This window comes from Lepidochelys kempii, chromosome 28, assembly GCF_965140265.1.
Source record: "Lepidochelys kempii isolate rLepKem1 chromosome 28, rLepKem1.hap2, whole genome shotgun sequence".
Classification (NCBI taxonomy): Eukaryota; Metazoa; Chordata; order Testudines; family Cheloniidae; genus Lepidochelys; species Lepidochelys kempii.
Genome location: NC_133283.1, coordinates 5029524 through 5047470, shown reverse-complemented (window position 1 = coordinate 5047470; position 17947 = coordinate 5029524). Strand labels below are relative to the sequence as shown.

Here is a 17947-nt window from a genome sequence, read left to right as displayed (position 1 = left end):
CCCTGCTGCCCCCCCCGGTCCCTGCAGCCCAGCGCCCCCCTGCTGCCCCAGCGCCCCCTGCTCCCCCCCCCGTCCCTGCAGCCCAGCGCCCCCTGCTGCCCCCCCCGGTCCCTGCAGCCCAGCGCCCCCTGCTGCCCCCCCCGGTCCCTGCAGCCCAGCGCCCCCCTGCTGCCCCAGCGCCCGCTGCTCCCCCCCCGTCCCTGCAGCCCAGCGCCCCCTGCTGCCCCCCCCGGTCCCTGCAGCCCAGCGCCCCCTGCTGCCCCCCCCGGTCCCTGCAGCCCAGCGCCCCCCTGCTGCCCCCCCCGGTCCCTGCAGCCCAGCGCCCCCTGCTCCCCTCCCATCCCTGCAGCCCAGCGCCCCCTGCTGCCCCCCTCGGTCCCTGCAGCCCAGTGCCCCCTGCTGCCCCCCCATCCCTGCAGCCCAGCGCCCCCTGCTGCCCCCCCAGTCCCTGCAGCCCAGCGCCCCCCTGCTGCCCCCCCCCGGTCCCTGCAGCCCAGCGCCCCCTGCTGCCCCCCCCAGTCCCTGCTACCCGGCGCCCCCTGCTGCCCCCCCCTGCTCTGTGCAGCCCAGCGCCCCCCTGCTGCCCCCCTGGTCCCTGCAGCCCAGCGCCCCCCTGCTGCCCCCCCCGGTCCCTGCAGCCCAGCGCCCCCTGCTGCCCCCCCCAGTCCCTGCAGCCCAGCGCCCCCCTGCTGCCCTCCCCCCAGTCCCTGCAGCCCAGCGCCCCCCTGCTGCCCCCCCCCGGTCCCTGCAGCCCAGCGCCCCCCTGCTGCCCCCCCCGGTCCCTGCAGCCCAGCGCCCCCTGCTGCCCCCCCCGGTCCCTGCAGCCCAGCGCCCCCTGCTGCCCCCCCCTGGTCCCTGCAGCCCAGCGCCCCCTGGCGACTGGACGTGGCACAGAGGGAATGCCCCCCCCCCACCCGGAGTTTGCCCCCTCCTGACCCCGCCTCCGGCTGCCGGACCCCTCCCCCCGCCCCGGGCGCAAGGGCGGGCAGGGAGAAGGGCAGTGGCGTCAGCCGAGGTCGCTGCGCAGGCTCGGCCCGCGTGCGCATGCTCAGTGTGGCCACAGGCGCCCCAGGCCCGCGGGGGGGGGGGACAGTCACGTGGCTCCTGCAGCCCCGGGCCCCCTTTAGCAACAGCGCCCCCTAGCGCCGCCCTGGCGCCTAGGGGAGAGCGCCCCCTGCTGGGCTCCCCACCAGGCTGGGGAGGGAGCTGGGGAAGCCCTTGGGAGGGAGGAGAATCGCTGGTCTGGGTGCAGTGTGGGGCCTAGGACACATGGGTGAGCGCTTCAGCCGCCTTCCCGGCCAGCCACACCCGGAGATAACGGGGGCAAAGGCCGGCCGGGGAGCAGAGGGCCTGGGGTGTGGTTGGCGGCTCACCAGAAATGACAGGCTGGGGGCGCGGTGCCAGGTGGGGGGCACGGTGCCAGGATGGGGGTGCGGTGCCAGGATGGGGGTGCAGTGATAGGTGGGGGGCGCGGTGTCAGGCTGGGGCACGGTGCCAGGCTGGGGGGCACGGTGCCAGGATGGGGGTGCGATGCCAGGATGGGGGCGCGGTGCCAGCATGAGGGTGCCATGCCAGGCTGCGGGGGCGGTGCCAGGTGGGGGGCACGGTGCCAGGATGGGGGCACGGTGCCAGGCTAGGGGTGCAGTGCCAGAATGGGGGCGCAGTACCAGGCTGGGGGTGCGGTGCCAGGTGGGGGCAAGGTGCCAGGATGGGGGTGCAGTGCTAGGTGGGGGCACGGTGCCAGGTGGGGGGCACGGTGCCAGGATGGGGGTGCAGTGCTAGGTGGGGGGCGCGGTACAAGGCAGGGGCGCGGTGCCAGGCTGGGGGGCGCGGTGCCAGATTGGGGCGCGGTGCCAGGATGCGGTGGGGGTCTTGCTGCCAGTCTGGGGGCGCTGCCGGTTCCGTCCCAGGCCGGGAGCCGGGACTCCAGTCATGTTCACCCCGCCCCCGGTCCCCCGGCCCCCACATCCCGGCTCCGCCCCCCATCCCGGGCCGGTCACATGGAGGCGGCGGCGCCAGCCCCGAGCGCAGGCAGCGGCCGCCTGCAGCAGCCCGGCGGCGTGTGCGGGACAAAGGGCGGCTGAGCCCGGATCCTCGGGCGGGACCCAGCGGCCCGGGCCCAGGCCCGGAGCGCCCCGGATCCTACATCCCGGGGGGGGGGACCGTGCGCCCCGGATCCTACATCCCAGGGAGGGACCGTGCGCCCCGGATCCTGCGCCCCAGGGAGGGACCGTGCGCCCCGGATCCTGCTCCCCAGGGTGGGACCGTGCGCCCCGGATCCTGCGCCCCAGGGTGGGACCGTGCGCCCCGGATCCTGCTCCCCAGGGAGGGACCGTGCGCCCCGGATCCTGCGCCCCAGGGAGGGACCGTGCGCCCCGGATCCTGCGCCCCAGGGGGGACCGTGCGCCCCGGATCCTGCGCCCAGGGAGGGACCGTGCGCCCCGGATCCTGCTCCCCAGGGAGGGACCGTGCGCCCCGGATCCTGCGCCCCGGGGGGGACCGTGCGCCCCGGATCCTGCGCCCCAGGGAGGGACCGTGCGCCCCGGATCCTGCGCCCCAGGGGGGACCGTGCGCCCCGGATCCTGCGCCCCGGGGGGGACCGTGCGCCCGTGAAGGCGACCGAAGGTGGGTGGCGCCGCAGAGCCGGGTCTGCAGCCGCAGCCCGAGCCCCGGGGGACGAGGGGGGCGGCGGGGACGCGTCCGCAGTGCGCTGCTGGGCGGGGGCTGTTTCCTGCCCAGCCCCCCGGACCCAGCATCCAGCCCGGGCCCCCAGCACGGCTCAGCAGATGTCCCTAGCTGCCCCCCAGCCCGCCCCATTGCTCCCGTGGGTCCCTGTGGCTGAGGGGTCCTGGGGCTCCCCTCCAGAGGTGGGGTCTCCCCGGGCAGCAGGGAATCGCTAGGGGGCGCCGGGCTGCAGGGGGTGAGGTGGGGGGCAGCAGGGGGCGCTGGGCTGTGGGGAGCGGGGTGGGGGCGCTGGGCTGCGGGGGGCAGGGAGGGGGGCAGCAGGGGGCACTGGGTTGCAGGGAGCGGGGCAGGGGCTCTGCAGGGGGCGCTGGGCTGTGGGGAGCAGGGTGGGGGGCAAAAGGGGGGCTGGGCTGCGAGGGGCAGGGAGGGGGCAGTAGGGGGGGCTAGGCTGTGGGGAGCATGGGGGCTCGGCAGGGGGCACTGGGCTGCAGGGGGCGGGGAGGGGGGCAGCTGCTGGCCCTGTCATTAGGGGTCCCCAGGCCTTCTCTGCGTTTCCTCTCGGGGAGCACCCAGGCATGCCGGCTCCTAACGGATGGGGCTCGCCCGAGCCAGCCCCACAGCGTCAGCGTCTGGGGGTCACCAGAGCCGGTGAACGAGGAAGTGAGAGACATGAAATGAGTCGGGGATCTCAGTGTTCAGGGAATGGGGAAGGAGCTTCGTCTGGGGGCAGGTACCTTTGCACGAAGTGGGGCTGGGAGCCAGGACTCCTGGGTTCTCTCCCCGGCTCTGGGAGGGAGTGGGGCCTAGTGGATAGAGCAGGGGGGGCTGGGAGCCAGGACTCCTGGGTTCTCTCCCCGGCTCTGGGAGGGAAGTGGGGCCTAGTGGGTTAGAGCAGGGGGGGCTGGGAGCCAGGACTCCTGGGTTCTCTCCCCAGCTCTGGGAGGGGAGTGGGGGCTGGTGGGTTAGAGCAGGGGGGCTGGGAGCCAGGACTCCTGGGTTCTCTCCCCGGCTCTGGGAGGGGAGTGGGGCCTAGTGGGTTAGAGCAGGGGGGCGGGAGCCAGGACTCCTGGGTTCTATCCTCTCCCTCTCCAGCCCGGAGGTCTCCAGGGTGGCGTTCTCACCCCAGGGCTGGCAAGGCCGAAATAACCTCCCCGGCAGTAAGGGAAGGGAGGCCCGCGCCAAGCGGGTGTGGGGCTCTCGGGCTGGCACACCTGGCTCCGGGAGCAGAAGGTGTCTCAGGACCTCAGGTGTTGACACAGGAAGGAAAGTTTCTTCCTGTGTTTCAGGGCTGGCCCCGAGGCCCCAGGTGCCGCGCTGGGGGCGGGGTGGGGGGGGCTGTGCTGTGGGGCGCCCTGGCAGTCTCCTCTCTCCACCCCCAGTGTTGCTGTGGGCTGTCCCAGCCCTGTTCTTCTCCACCCCAGAGGTGGCCGCATTTCAGGAGCGCTGGGAGCGGGTCTGGGCCTGGTGGTTCAGACGGGCCCTGCCAGCTGTGAGTGGGAGGACCGAAGGCTAGAGGGGGTGTATTCCTGTCCCCCCCATCCCGTGCACCCCCCTCATTATATGTGCTTTCCCCCAACGCCCCCCTGGAAGGAGCCAGGCCCCTCCGTGCCACACTGCCCCATGCCAGGCGCCCCTCTCCAGTCGGACACTGGGGTCCCCCAGGGAGGCCGGGCTCTAAGTGATGGTGCTGGCTGGGAAGTGGGGGCGGGGGTCTCACTGGCTGGCTGGGGTCTCTGGGTCTCCAACTTCCCCCGTCTCTGCTGGAGACCAGATGCACTGGAGGGGCAGAGAGAGAACCCAGGAGTCCTGGCACCCAGCGAGGCCGGAGACCGATTCCCTCAGCCCGGAGAGGGCTGTGGGCTGGAGACAGGGAGATGGCCAGGCCAACCCCCCTTGCTCTAACCACCAGCCCCCGTACCCCTCCCAGAGCCAGGGAGAGAACCCAGGAGTCCTGGCTCCCAGCCCCCCTGCTGCAACCCACTAGGCCCCACTCCCCTCCCAGAGCCGGGGAGAGAAGCCAGGAGTCCTGGCTCCCAGCCCCCCTGCTGCAACCCACTAGGCCCCACTCCCCTCCCAGAGCCGGGGAGAGAACCCAGGAGTCCTGGCTCCCAGCCCCCCCTGCTCTAACCCACTAGGCCTCCTAGAGCCAGGGAGAGAACCCAGGAGTCCTGGCTCCCAGCCCCCCCTGCTCTAACCACCAGCCCCCGTACCCCTCCCAGAGCCGGGGAGAGAACCCAGGAGTCCTGGCTCCCAGCCCCCCCTGCTGCAACCCACTAGGCCCCACTCCCCTCCTAGAGCCAGGGAGAGAACCCAGGAGTCCTGGCTCCCAGCCCCACCCCACCGCGAGGGGCAGGGGCAGGAAATAGGGGCGGAAGAAGCCAGCGTAAGGGGGGGCCCCGCAGAGCCAGAGCTGCAGCATCAGTCGGGGAGGGACTGAAGCAGCCGCTGGCTTGGGGTGAGCTGCGGGGGGAGGGGAAGGGGGTGTTGGAAACCGGGGGGGGGGGTGGCCCTCTGTACAGGGGTGGGGGAGGGGAGCCAGAGGCAGGCGTGGGGGGGGCAGGCTGGGGGAATCCTGGTGCTGGGGGGCATTGGGAAGGTTTGTAGCTCTAGTTGCCTTGGGGATTAGCTTAGCTGGGAGCCAGGACGCCTGGGTTCTCTCCAGGGCTCTGGGAGGGGAGTGGGGCCTGGTGGGTCAGAGCAGGGGGGGCTGGGAGCCAGGACTCCTGGGTTCTCTCCAGGGCTCTGGGAGGGGAGTGGGCCTGGTGGGTCAGAGCAGGGGGGGCTGGGAGCCAGGACGCCTGGGTTCTCTCCAGGGCTCTGGGAGGGGAGTGGGCCTGGTGGGTCAGAGCAGGGGGGGCTGGGAGCCAGGACGCCTGGGTTCTCTCCAGGGCTCTGGGAGGGGAGTGGGGCCTGGTGGGTCAGAGCAGGGGGGGCTGGGAGCCAGGACTCCTGGGTTCTCTCCAGGGCTCTGGGAGGGGAGTGGGCCTGGTGGGTCAGAGCAGGGGGGGCTGGGAGCCAGGACTCCTGGGTTCTCTCCAGGGCTCTGGGAGGGGAGTGGGGCCTGGTGGGTCAGAGCAGGGGGGGCTGGGAGCCAGGACGCCTGGGTTCTCTCCAGGGCTCTGGGAGGGGAGTGGGGCCTGGTGGGTCAGAGCAGGGGGGGCTGGGAGCCAGGACGCCTGGGTTCCCTCCAGGGCTCTGGGAGGCGAGTGGGGCCTGGTGGGTCAGAGCAGGGGGGCTGGGAGCCAGGACGCCTGGGTTCTCTTCAGGGCTCTGGGAGGAGAGTGGGGCCTGGTGGGTCAGAGCAGGGGGGGCTGGGAGCCAGGACGCCTGGGTTCTCTCCAGGGCTCTGGGAGGGGAGTGGGCTGGTGGGTCAGAGCAGGGGGGGCTGGGAGCCAGGACGCCTGGGTTCTCTCCAGGGCTCTGGGAGGGGAGTGGGGTCTGGTGGGTCAGAGCAGGGGGGGTCTGGGAGGCCGGACACCTGGGTTCTCTCCCCATACATTCCCCTTCCAGCCTTTGTATCCTAGTCAGTTCCTGGGTCTCTGCCCCCAAGGGCCAGGCCTCCCCGCTTCTCCTGGCAGTGACCCCCTGAGCCTCCAGGCACGGATCCCCCCAGGCAGTAAGTGAAGCTGCCCCCTGGGGCCGTGCCCCACAGGAAAGTGGGGGGCGGGACTGGCAGTCCCGATTGGTAGGGAGGAAATCTTATGCCAGCCAGGAATAGAACCCAGGCTCCCAGCCCCTTCCCCCTGCTCTGACCACTAGGCCCCACACCCCTCCCAGAGCTGGGGAGAGAACCCAGGAGTCCTGCTACCAGCCCCCCCGCTCTAAACACTGGAACCCACTTCCCTCCAAGAGCTGGGGGCAGAACCCAGGAGTCCTGGTCCCAGGGCCCTCCCCCGCAGTAACCACTAGACCCCCCCTCCCTTCCCAGACCAGGGGATGGAACCCAGGCATCCGGGCTCCTAGGCCCCCCACTGCTCCCCTGCTCTCCAGACACTCACAGCAGCACTAGGCTTGGGGCTGTGGGTTCCCCGCTCCGGGTCCTCAGCCTACGGGACAGGGCGACGTTCCCCCCTCCAGCTGACTGACCCCCAGCAGCCCAGTGCCGGAGCGGTGCCCCTTCCTCAGGGCTCCCCACAGCCTGACCGGGGATAACAGGGCCCAGACAGCCCCAGCGCAGCTCCCAGAGAGCAGGCGGGGAATCCCCCTCAGGCATTACGGGGTCTAAGATACACACCGTGCAGCCTCGAGCGCGGCCGGCAGGGGGCAGCCACGAGCGCGGAGGGCCTCTGTAGGAGCCGGGGGACCCAAAGCTGCGTGTGTGGAGTGTGTGGGGGGGAAGGGGGGGGGAGAGGATGTAGCTGGGGGGGGCGGGAGGATGTGGCGGGGGGCAGGGGGCGCAGCAGGGATAAATTAGTCCCGCCAGGAAGCTCAGTGAGACACCGCAGCCCCCTGCGGGCAGAGAACGAGACTCTGAGATAGCGCGTGTTAGAGCGGGGGGCGGGGGCGGGGCTGGGAGCCAGGACTCCTGGGTTCTATCCTGGCTCTGGGCGGGGATTGAGGTCTAGTGATTAGAGCCGGGGAGGCGGGGAGGACAGCTGGGTGCTCGGACTCCTGGGTTCTATCCCCAGCTCTGTGTACTTAGCTCGGTCCCCTCCCCTCCCCCTGCCTCAGTTTCCCTGAATGGGTTCCGTAGCGCTCGTATAACGTGGAGCTGGAGAGGCCAGGGCAACTCTTCCCCTCACCCCCCTCGGAAATTCCTGCCCTTCCTCTGGATTACCATTTCCTGGCTGCGGAAAGACGCACTTCCCTCCCCGCTGGGCCAGGGCATGGGGGGTGTCCCTGCATCCTCCCCCCCAGCTGGCAATCTACACCCCCCAGGGCTCCCTCTCCTCCCTACTGGGACGGGGGGGGGCTTTGCTTTGGCAGGCTTCAGTGGGGAGAACCCAGGAGTCCTGGCTCCCATCAGCCCGTGGCTGTCCTGCCGGGGTGGCACTGGGGCTGTGTGGCACCTTGGCCCCGTACTGCCCCAGGCTGAGGGCGATTCTCCGCGCGCCCGGCTGCTGAGGGCGGCTCTCCTGGTACAAAGGGGCCCTGTGCGAGCCCCGCTGAGTCACCGGGGCCGGTGGGGAGCCGGCGGCTTGGCTGGAGTTCCCGGCCGGCCGCCTGCACAAAGGGCCTTTGAGAGAGGGGGTGGGCCCAGAGCCGGGAGGGGGTTGGGGGGACTACGGGGGCCCTGCTCTGAGCTGGGGGGGAGCAGCTTTGGGGGGGGACTGTGTGTGTGGGGGGGAGCAGCCTTTTCCAACCACTAGCCCGGTTCACCGCCCACTCTGTGTACAGCCTGAAGGGGGGGCAAGCCCCCTCCGCATTGCAGACCAACGATTCCTAGCCCCCCTGCTTCCCACAGAGTCGAGCGCCCCGCCGTGTGTCATGGGCCCCGCGCTGCTGGCCCCCAGGGGTGATTCTCCCCGATGTGGGGACTGATATCTGGGAAACTGAGGCACTGACAGCTGGACAGATGTCCCCAGGGAATGGAAGAGAGACAGAACCCAGGAGTCCTGGCTCCCAAGCCCACCCCCCCGCCCCTCCCCGCCATTCCAGCCACGAGCCCCCACTGCCACTCCCCATCTATATTATCCAGCTCAGCCCCACAACCCCCCCACTCACATGGTCGGCTAGAAATATTCCCAACAGCTGCACCAGCCCTGAGTTCACCCCCCCGTCCCCCCCCCCGGGAGAATGTGGGAGAGAGGATGAGGATGGGGAGAGCCAGGACTCCTGGGTTCTCTCCCCGGCTCTGGGAGGGGAGGGGGGGCTGGTGGGTGAGAGCAGGGGGGGCTGGGAGCCCGGACTCCTGGGTTGTCTCCCCGGCTCTGGGAGGGGAGGGGGGGCTGGTGGGTCAGAGCAGGGGGGGCTGGGAGCCAGGACTCCTGGGTTCTCTCCCCGGCTCTGGGAGGGGAGGGGGGGGCTGGTGGGTCAGAGCAGGGGGGGCTGGGAGCCAGGACTCCTGGGTTCTCTCCCCGGCTCTGGGAGGGGAGGGGGGGCTGGTGGGTTAGAGCAGGGGGGCTGGGAGCCAGGACTCCTGGGTTCTCTCCCCGGCTCTGGGAGGGGAGGTGGTGGCTGGTGGGTTAGAGCAGGGGGGGCTGGGAGCCCGGACTCCTGGGTCTCCCCCCGGCTCTGGGAGGGGAGGGGGGGCTGGTGGGTGAGAGCAGGGGGGGGCTGGGAGCCCGGACTCCTGGGTTCTCTCCCTGGTTCTGGAGGGGAAGGGGGGCTGGTGGGGGGTGGGCCAGGGTGGGGGTGGGGAGGGCCCCTGGCTGGGCCAGCAACTGGGGAATCCAGGCCAAATTTAACCCTGGCAGCTGGGCCGGGACTAGCCGGGGTGGGGCGGGGCCGGGGAGGAAGGGTGTGGGGCGGAGACAGATGCACTGGGTGTGAGGGGAGATCCCCCCTCCACTCCCCGCTGAGCCCTCCCCCCCCCCGGTGCTCCTTTCTCTGTGTCCGGGGGGGGGGGGCGGGCACCTGCTTCTCCCTTGGCACCGTCCCTCCCCCCCTGCCCTGGGCTGTGCCAAGAGGCCGGCCCCGGTGAGCCATGTGGAAATATGGGGGCGGGCAGGGCTGGGAGCCCGGACTCCTGGGTTCTCCCCCCGACTCTGGGAGGGCAGTGGTGGCTGGTGGGTTACAGCAGGGGGGGCTGGGAGCCAGGACTCCTGGGTTCTCTCCCCGGCTCTGGGAGGGGAGTGGGGGCTGGTGGGTTACAGCAGGGGGGGCTGGGAGCCCGGACTCCTGGGTTCTCTCCCTGGCTCTGGGAGGGGAGTGGGGGCTGGTGGGTCAGAGCAGGGGGGGCTGGGAGCCCGGACTCCTGGGTTCTCTCCCTGGCTCTGGGAGGGGAGTGGGGGCTGGTGGGTGAGAGCGGGGGGGCTGGGAGCCCGGACTCCTGGGTTCTCTCCCTGGCTCTGGGAGGGGAGTGGGGGCTATGGGGTAGAGTGCGGGAGCGGCCGGGGCTACTCTTGCTTTTTCTGGGATCAGCTGGGTGTGGACCCAGGCGTCCTACCCAGGTTCCCTCCCCCCCCGCAGCTGCCTTGGTCCTTTTCCCTGCGTTTCCTGTTCCAAATTTGTTTGCTGACTTGTGCGCCCCGCCCCAGAGGAGGCCGCGTCTATGGGCCGGGCGAGGGGTCCCCGGGTCCCCTGCGCCCCGCCCCAGAGGAGGCCGCGTCTCGGGGTCCCCGGGTCCCCTGCGCCCCGCCCCAGAGGAGGCCGCGTCTCGGGGCCGGGCGAGGGGTCCCCGGGCCCCCTGTGCCCCGCCCAGAGGTGGCCGCGTCTCGGGGCTGGGCGAGGGGTCCCCGGGCCCCCTGCGCCCCGCCCCAGAGGTGGCCGCGTCTCGGGGCCGGGCGAGGGGTCCCCGGGCCCTCTGTTCCCCGCCCCAGAGGAGGCCGCGTCTCGGGGCCGGGCGAGGGGTCCCCGGGTCCCCTGCGCCCCGCCCCAGAGGTGGCCGCGTCTCGGGGCCGGGCGAGGGGGCCCGGGTCCCCTGCGCCCCGCCCCAGAGGAGGCCGCGTCTCGGGGTCCCTGGGTCCCCTGCGCCCCGCCCCAGAGGTGGCCGCGTCTCGGGGCCGAGCGAGGGGTCCCCGGGTCCCCTGCGCCCCGCCCCAGAGGAGGCCGCGTCTCGGGGCCGGGCGAGGGGTCCCCGGGTCTCCTGCGCCCCGCCCCAGAGGAGACCGCATCTCGGGGTCCCCGGGCCCCCTGCGCCCCGCCCCAGAGGGGCCGCGTCTCGGGGCCGGGCGAGGGGTCCCCGGGCCCCCTGCCCCCGCCCCAGAGGCGGCCGCGTCTCGGGGTCCCCGGGTCCCCTGCGCCCCGCCCCAGAGGAGGCCGCATCTCGGGCCGGGCGAGGGGTCCCCGGGCCCCCTGCGCCCCGCCCCAGAGGTGGCCGCGTCTCGGGGCCGGGCGAGGGGTCCCCGGGCCCCCTGCGCCCCGCCCCAGAGGTGGCCGCGTCTCGGGGCCGGGCGAGGGGTCCCCGGGCCCCCTGCGCCCCGCCCCAGAGGCAGCTGCATCATCTCCTGAGCACGTCTCTCTCCCCCCTGCAGGTGACCATGTCGTCGATGGACCCCCTGCCCCCCGCCCTGCCCCCCACCCAGAAGCCCACCCGCTCATCAAGCCACGGCCCCCCTCCCGGTCGCGGCCCTGCCTGGCCCCCCAGCAGACCTGGGCTGCCGAGCCCAGAGGCGGCCCCCCTGCCGGCCCCCTGCCTGGATGCGCCCCCCGGCAGGGCGCAGCGCCCGGGCAACGTCCGCAAGATCGTGGGGCGCTTTGAGCACCGGGCGGGTGGGGGCCGGGCCCCCAGCCCCCCGCTGGAGAATGGGGCCTGGCCCCCCCCGGGGACGGAGCTCGGTGAGTCTGGCTTGGGGCGCCCCCGGGGCGTGTGGGGCATCGCGTGACAGGCCCCCCCCCTCACCCCGTCTCTCTCTCTCTCCCCTGCAGGTCGGTGCCCGGACGCCGTGGGGGAGCCCCCCATCCCGGAGCCCCCGGCCGCCTGCCCCCCACGCTGCCCCTGCGGCTGCCATCGGCACCGGCCTGGCATGGTGCTGGCCTGGGTGCCGGCCCCCGAGGGGGAGGAGCCAGGCTCGGACGGCTCCGCCTCCACCGACGAGGGGGGCCCCCTCTTCCGGCGCCTCCTGGAGGTCACCCCCGCCCCCCAGTCCCGCTGGTCCCCCCTCAAGCCCCCTGCCCCGCCCCCCGAGGACGGCAGCGTGGTTCTCACCAGCTACCGCCCACGGCCCAGCTCACCGGGGGCCCGGCGCTGGCCAAGCCCCCCCGGTGGGCCAAGGGGGGGGCGCCCGAGGCGGCCCGGCCCCCCCCGGCCGTGCCCCCCAAGACCCCGGCGAAGCCCCTGCGCGGGACACAGGGCACAGGGCTCGGCTCCTGGCAGCCAGAGCGGGGGGACAGCTGCCCCCCATCCGCTGCCCCCTGCCAAGCCCCTCCAGTCCCTGCCAAACCCTGCCCCCCACCCCGCCTGCCCAGCCCCCCCACGAACCCCCAATCGCTGCCAAAGCGCGCCCCCCAACCCCGCCCCCTGCCCAGCCTGCCCAGGCCCCCAAGTCCCTGCCAGACATGTTCCCTACCGCCGCCCCCCACCCAGCCTCCCCCGCCCCCCGCCAAGCTCTGCCCCCCGCCGCCCGCCCCCCCGCAGAAGGAGCACGCCCCGGCGCCAGGGGACGAACCCCGCCAAGGTACGGCCCGGGGACCAGGGTCCGTCCACGCCCCGAATCCTGGGGCTGGGTCCCGGCTGCCCCATGGGAGGGGGGTGGGGGGGTCTGGACTGGAGAGTGGGGGGCTGCATTTCCTCCTTGTGGGGAGGCTGGGATCGGGGTTCCCCGGCTGGGGGAGGCTGGGGGGGGAGGGGATCAGGGTTCCCCAAGGGGGTGTGGGTTTGGAGTGTGGGGGGGGGAGCCAGGAGCGGGGCTGGCTCGGGGGGGCAGGTCCCCCAGCCCCACTGACCCCACACTCCGTGTCCCCAGGAGACTCGGATGGCCACAGTCCGGAGCCAGAGCCGCCGAGGGACAGGTCTGTGTCCCCCCCAGCCCCCCATCTGTCCCCCTGCCCCCCCACCTCTCCCTCCGTCTGCCCTCCAGCCCCCCTGTTTGTCTCTCTGCCCCCCAGCCCCTCTGTCCGCCCCTCTGTCCGCCCCCCCGCAGCCCCTGTCTGTCCCCCTGCCCCCGCCACCTCTCCGTCCATCTGCCCTCCAGCCCCCCCGTTTGTCTCTCTGCCCCCCAGCCCCTCTGTCCGCCCCCCCGCAGCCCCCTGTCTGTCCCCCTGCCCCCCACCACCTCTCCGTCCATCTGCCCTCCAGCCCCCCGTTTGTCTCTCTGCCCCCAGCCCCTCTGTCTGCCCCCCCGCAGCCCCCTGTCTGTCCCCCTGCCCCCCGCCACCTCTCCGTCCGTCTGCCCTCCAGCCCCCCGTTTGTGTCTCTGCCCCCCAGCCCCTCTGTCCGCCCCCCCGCAGCCCCCTGTCTGTCCCCCTGCCCCCGCCACCTCTCCGTCCGTCTGCCCTCCAGCCCCCCCGTTTGTCTCTCTGCCCCCCAGCCCCTCTGTCCGCCCCCCCGCAGCTCCCTGTCTGTCCCCCTGCCCCCCGCCACCTCTCCGTCCGTCTGCCCTCCAGCCCCCCCGTTTGTGTCTCTGCCCCCCAGCCCCTCTGTCCGCCCCCCCCCCGCAGCCCCTCGTCTGTCCATGCGGCTCTGACCTCGCTCCCCCTCCCCCCACAGGTGCTGCCCATCCCCGAAGGGCCCCGGCTGGGGGCTGCCCCTGCAGGACGGTAAGGGGGGGCTGTGCCGGGGGGGCGCTGGCGGAGGGGGGGGAGCAGGGGCTGCGGGACGGGGGGGGGGAATTCCCGGGTATGGGGATCGGGGCAGGAAGGGTCCTGGGGCAAGGGCACGGGGCTGGGGGAGGGATTGGGGCCCCGGGGTGGGGTGGGGGGTGAATGGGGGGCAGCCTGACCCCCTTTCCCCCCCCCCCCCAGAGCCCCTGTACCAGACCTACCGGCAGGCCGTCATCCGCAAGGAGATCCAGCGCCAGACCCTGCCCCATAGCGCCAGCCCGAGCAGCTGGGACGAGGCCCCGGCGCCCCCCCCGGGCCCCCCCGGCGCCCCCCGCAGCACCCTCTGGCAGGACCTGCCGGCCGTGCGGGAGAGCGGCCTCCTCTGGCACATCAGCCCCCAGGAGCGCAAGATGCAGGAGGTGGGTTGGGCCCCCCGCCGCCCCCCCGCTTCCCCTGCCCCCCCAGTTCCCCTGGCCCCCCAGCGCCATGTCCCCTGGTTCCTCCTGGCCCCCCCAATTCCCCTGCCCCCCAATTCCCCTGTCCCCCCAGCACCATGTCCCCTGGTTCCTCCTGGCCCCCCAATTCTCCTGCCCCCCAATTCCCCTGCCCCCCAGCGCCATGTCCCCCACTTCCTCCTAGCCCCCCAATTCCCCTGCCCCACCAGCACCATGTCCCCTGGTTCCTGCTGGCCCCCCAATTCCCCTGCCCCCACCAGCGACATGTCCCCCACTTCCTCCTGGCCCCCCAATTCCCCTGCCCCCCCAGCGCCATGTCTCCCACTTCCTCCTGGCCCCCCAATTCCCCTGCCCCCCCCAGCGCCATGTCCCCCACTTCCTCCTGGCCCCCCAATTCCCCTGCCCCCCAGCGCCATGTCTCCCACTTCCTCCTGGCCCCCCAATTCCCCTGCCCCCCCAGCGCCATGTCCCCCACTTCCTCCTGGCCCCCCAATTCCCCTGCCCCTCCAGCGCCATGTCCCCTGGTTCCTCCTGCCCCCCTGATTCCCCTGCCCCCCCGCGCCATGTCCCCCGCTTCCTCCTGCCCCCCCAGCACCTTGCCCCCCGGTACCCCTGCCACGCCCCACTGGCTGTGCCCCCTGCCCCCCCCGCCGTGCCCCCCGGTCCCCTCTGCCCCCGGCCTCCCCGCCAGGCCCCGGGCTCCCGAGCGACGGCGAGGCCAGGGGAGGGGCCCGGGGACCTCGCGCGCCCCCCGGGGCCCCCGGCCTGACCCCCGCCTGTCCCGGCAGAGCCTGTTCGAGGTGCTGACGTCGGAGGCCTCCTACCAGCGCTCGCTGCGGCTGCTGGCCCAGCACTTCGTGGGCTCGCGGGAGCTGGGCGAGACCCTGGGGCCCCGGGAGCGCCAGGCCCTCTTCTCCAGCGTCCTGCGGGTCAAGGAGATCAGCGCCAGGTCAGCCCCCCCGCCGCCCCCCGCCGCCCCCCGCCTGCCCCCCGCCTGCCCCCCGCCTGCCCCCTGGCCCCCCGCCGGCCCCCCGCCTGCCCCCCGCCGCCCCCCGCCAGGCCCTCTTCTCCAGCGTCCTGCGGGTCAAGGAGATCAGCGCCAGGTCAGCCCCCCCGCCGCCCCCCGCCGCCCCCCGCCTGCCCCCCGCCTGCCCCCCGCCTGCCCCCTGGCCCCCCGCCGGCCCCCCGCCGGCCCCCCGCCAGGCCCTCTTCTCCAGCGTCCTGCGGGTCAAGGAGATCAGCGCCAGGTCAGCCCCCCCGCCGCCCCCCGCCTGCCCCCCGCCTGCCCCCTGGCCCCCCGCCGGCCCCCCGCCGGCCCCCCGCCAGGCCCTCTTCTCCAGCGTCCTGCGGGTCAAGGAGATCAGCGCCAGGTCAGCCCCCCCGCTGGCCCCCGCGTGCCCCCCGCCTGCCCCCCGCCTGCCCCCCGCCTGCCCCCTGGCCCCCCGCCGCCCCCCGCCGGCCCCCCGCCAGGCCCTCTTCTCCAGCGTCCTGCGGGTCAAGGAGATCAGCGCCAGGTCAGCCCCCCCGCCGCCCCCCGCCTGCCCCCCGCCTGCCCCCTGCCCCCCCGCCGGCCCCCCGCCGGCCCCCCCGCCAGGCCCTCTTCTCCAGCGTCCTGCGGGTCAAGGAGATCAGCGCCAGGTCAGCCCCCCCCGCCGCCCCCCGCCGCCCCCCACCTGCCCCCTGGCCCCCCGCCTGCCCCCCGCCAGGCCCTCTTCTCCAGCGTCCTGCGGGTCAAGACTCTGAGATAGGCGCGTTCAGCGCCAGGTCAGGCCCCCCCGCCGGCCCCCGCGTGCCCCCCGCCGCCCCCCGCCTGCCCCCCGCCTTCCCCCTGGCCCCCCGCCGGCCCCCTGCCTGCCCCCCGCCGGCCCCCCGCCAGGCCCTCTTCTCCAGCGTCCTGCGGGTCAAGGAGATCAGCGCCAGGTCAGGCCCCCCCGCCGGCCCCCGCGTGCCCCCCGCCAATCCCCGCCGACCCCGCCTGCCCCCCACCTTCCCCCTGGCCCCCCGCCGGCCCCCCGCCTGCCCCCCGCCAGGCCCTCTTCTCCAGCGTCCTGCGGGTCAAGGAGATCAGCGCCAGGTCAGGCCTGCCCCCTGGCCCACTCTGAGATAGCGCGTGGCCTGCCCCCTGGCCCCCGCGTGCCCCCCGCGTGCCCCCCGTGTGCCCCCCGCCTTCCCCCTGGCCCCCGCGTGCCCCCCGCCGGTCCCCCACGTGTTCCCCACCGGCCCCCGCCGGCCCCCCGCCTTCACCCGCTCCCCCGCCTGCCCCCTGGCGTGCCCCACGGCCTGCTCCCTGCCCCCTGCGTGCCCCACGGCATGCCCCCTGCCCCCACGTTCTCTCTAGGCTGCCCCCCCATGTGCCTCGGGCCTGCCCCCCCATACCCTGGTGTGCCCCACGGCATGTCCCCCCGGCTTGCCCCCCCATGTATCCCCAGCATGTCCCCCCCCAGCCCGCCCCCCGTATGTCCCCTCATGTCGCCCCCGGACCCCCTCCAGTTCCACCCCCAGCCCCCCCCAGCGCACCCCTCGTGCCGCCCCCCGCCCTGATGCCCCCCCCCCCGCCCGCGGCAGGTTCCTGGCGGCGCTGCAGGGACGCGTGGCCGAGAGCCTGCAGATCCGCGACGTGAGCGACGTGGTGGCCGCCCACGCCCGGCGCGACTTCCCCGCCTACGTGGACTACGTCCGCAACCAGCCCTACCAGGAGAAGGAGTACAGCGCCCTCATGTGCGGGCGGGGCCATGGGGACGGGGGCGGGGCCACGGGGAGAGGGGGCGGGGCCACGGGAGACGGGGGCGGGGCGATGGGAAGAGGGGAGGGGCCATGGGGAATGGGGGCGGGGCCATGGGGAGAGGGGGCGGGGCGATGGGAAGAGGGGAGGGGCCATGGGGAATGGGGGCGGGGCCATGGGGAGAGGGGGTGGGGCCATGGGAGACGGGGGCGGGGCCATGGGCCGTGGGGGCGGAACCATGGGGTGTGGGGTGGGGCCAGGGGGGACAGGGATGGGGGCGACAGGAGAGGCGTATGGGGGGCTAAGGGGGAGGGAGACGGGGGGCACAGAGGGCGGGGACGGGGGGCCGAGGAGGAGGGGGACGGGGGCACAGAGGGCGGGGGCGGGGGGCCGAGGAGGAGGGGGACGGGGGCACAGAGGGCGGGGGAGGGGGACGGGGGGCCGAGGAGGAGGGGGGACGGGGGCACAGAGGCCGGGGGCAGGGGCCAAGGGGGAGGGGGACGGGGGCACAGAGGGCGGGGGAGGGGGACGGGGGGCCGAGGGGGAGGGAGACGGGGGCACAGAGGGCGGGGGAGGGGGACGGGGGGGCCGAGGAGGAGGGGGACGGGGGCACAGAGGCCGGGGGCACAGAGGCCGGGGGCGGGGGGCCAAGGGGGAGGGGGACGGGGGCACAGAGGGCGGGGGAGGGGGACGGGGGGCCGAGGGGGAGGGAGACGGGGGCACAGAGGGCGGGGGCGGCGGGGGAGGGGGATGGGGGGCCGAGGGGGACGGGGGCACAGAGGCCGGGGCCGGGGGGCCGAGCGGGAGGGGGACGGGGGCACAGAGGGCGGGGGAGGGGGACGGGGGGCCGAGGGGGAGGGAGACGGGGGCACAGAGGGCGGGGGCGGCGGGGGAGGGGGACGGGGGGCCGAGGGGGACGGGGGCACAGAGGCCGGGGCCGGGGGGCCGAGGGGGAGGGAGACGGGGGCACAGAGGGCGGGGGCGGCGGGGGAGAGGGGGAGGGGGGAGCCGAGGGGGACGGGGGCACAGAGGGCGGGGGAGGGGGCCGGGGGGCCGAGGGGGAGGGAGACGGGGGCACAGAGGGCGGGGGGAGGGGGACGGGGGGCCGAGGAGGAGGGGGACGGGGGCACAGAGGCCGGGGGCACAGAGGCCGGGGGCGGGGGCCAAGGGGGAGGGGGACGGGGGCACAGAGGGCGGGGGAGGGGGACGGGGGGCCGAGGGGGAGGGAGACGGGGGCACAGAGGGCGGGGGGCGGCGGGGGAGGGGGACGGGGGGGCCGAGGGGGAGGGAGACGGGGGCACAGAGGGCGGGGGCGGCGGGGGACGGGGAGGGGGAGCCGAGGGGGACGGGGGCACAGAGGGCGGGGGGAGGGGGGACGGGGGGGCCGAGGGGGAGGGAGACGGGGGCACAGAGGCCGGGGGCGGCGGGGGAGGGGGAGGGGGAGCCGAGGGGGACGGGGGCACAGAGGGCGGGGGAGGGGGCCGGGGGGCCGAGGGGGAGGGAGACGGGGGCACAGAGGCCGGGGGCGGGCTGGTGGCCGGGCCGAGGCCCGGGCGCCCTGGCTGGGACTTGGGGGGCGGCCCCGTCTCACCCCTCTCCCCCCCCCCCCGGCGCAGGGAGCGAAACGGGCCCTTCGGGGCGGCGCTGGGCCGGCTGCAGGAGCACCCCCTGTGCCAAGGCCTCCCCCTCCTCTCCTTCCTGCTGCTGCCCTTCCAGCGCATCACCCGCCTCAAGATGCTCCTGGAGGTAGGGACCCCCGGCGTCCGACTCTGAGATAGCGCGT

General features: G+C 74.9%; 1 protein-coding gene across 1 annotated transcript; it reads left to right on the top strand.

The window, feature by feature from the left end:
* The first annotated feature begins 1858 nt into the window (after positions 1 to 1858).
* LOC140904153 (uncharacterized) lies at positions 1859 to 17937 on the top strand. The gene is made up of 8 exons (XM_073326464.1): positions 1859 to 2625; positions 11155 to 11903; positions 12192 to 12237; positions 12935 to 12984; positions 13189 to 13406; positions 14231 to 14391; positions 16008 to 16160; positions 17781 to 17937. The coding sequence occupies exons 1-8, from the start codon at positions 1859 to 1861 to the stop codon at positions 17935 to 17937; spliced, it is 2301 nt and encodes a 766-aa protein (XP_073182565.1).
* Positions 17938 to 17947: the final 10 nt, after the last annotated feature.

Coding starts and splice junctions, on each gene's coding strand:
- LOC140904153 (XM_073326464.1), top strand. CDS start 1,859: ATGCGGTGGGGGTCTTGCTGCCAGTCTGGGGGCGCTGCCGGTTCCGTC. Junction 2,626..11,154: donor GCCCGTGAAGGCGACCGAAG/GTGGGTGGCGCC, acceptor TCTCCCCTGCAG/GTCGGTGCCCGGACGCCGTG. Junction 13,407..14,230: donor AGGAGCGCAAGATGCAGGAG/GTGGGTTGGGCC, acceptor CTGTCCCGGCAG/AGCCTGTTCGAGGTGCTGAC.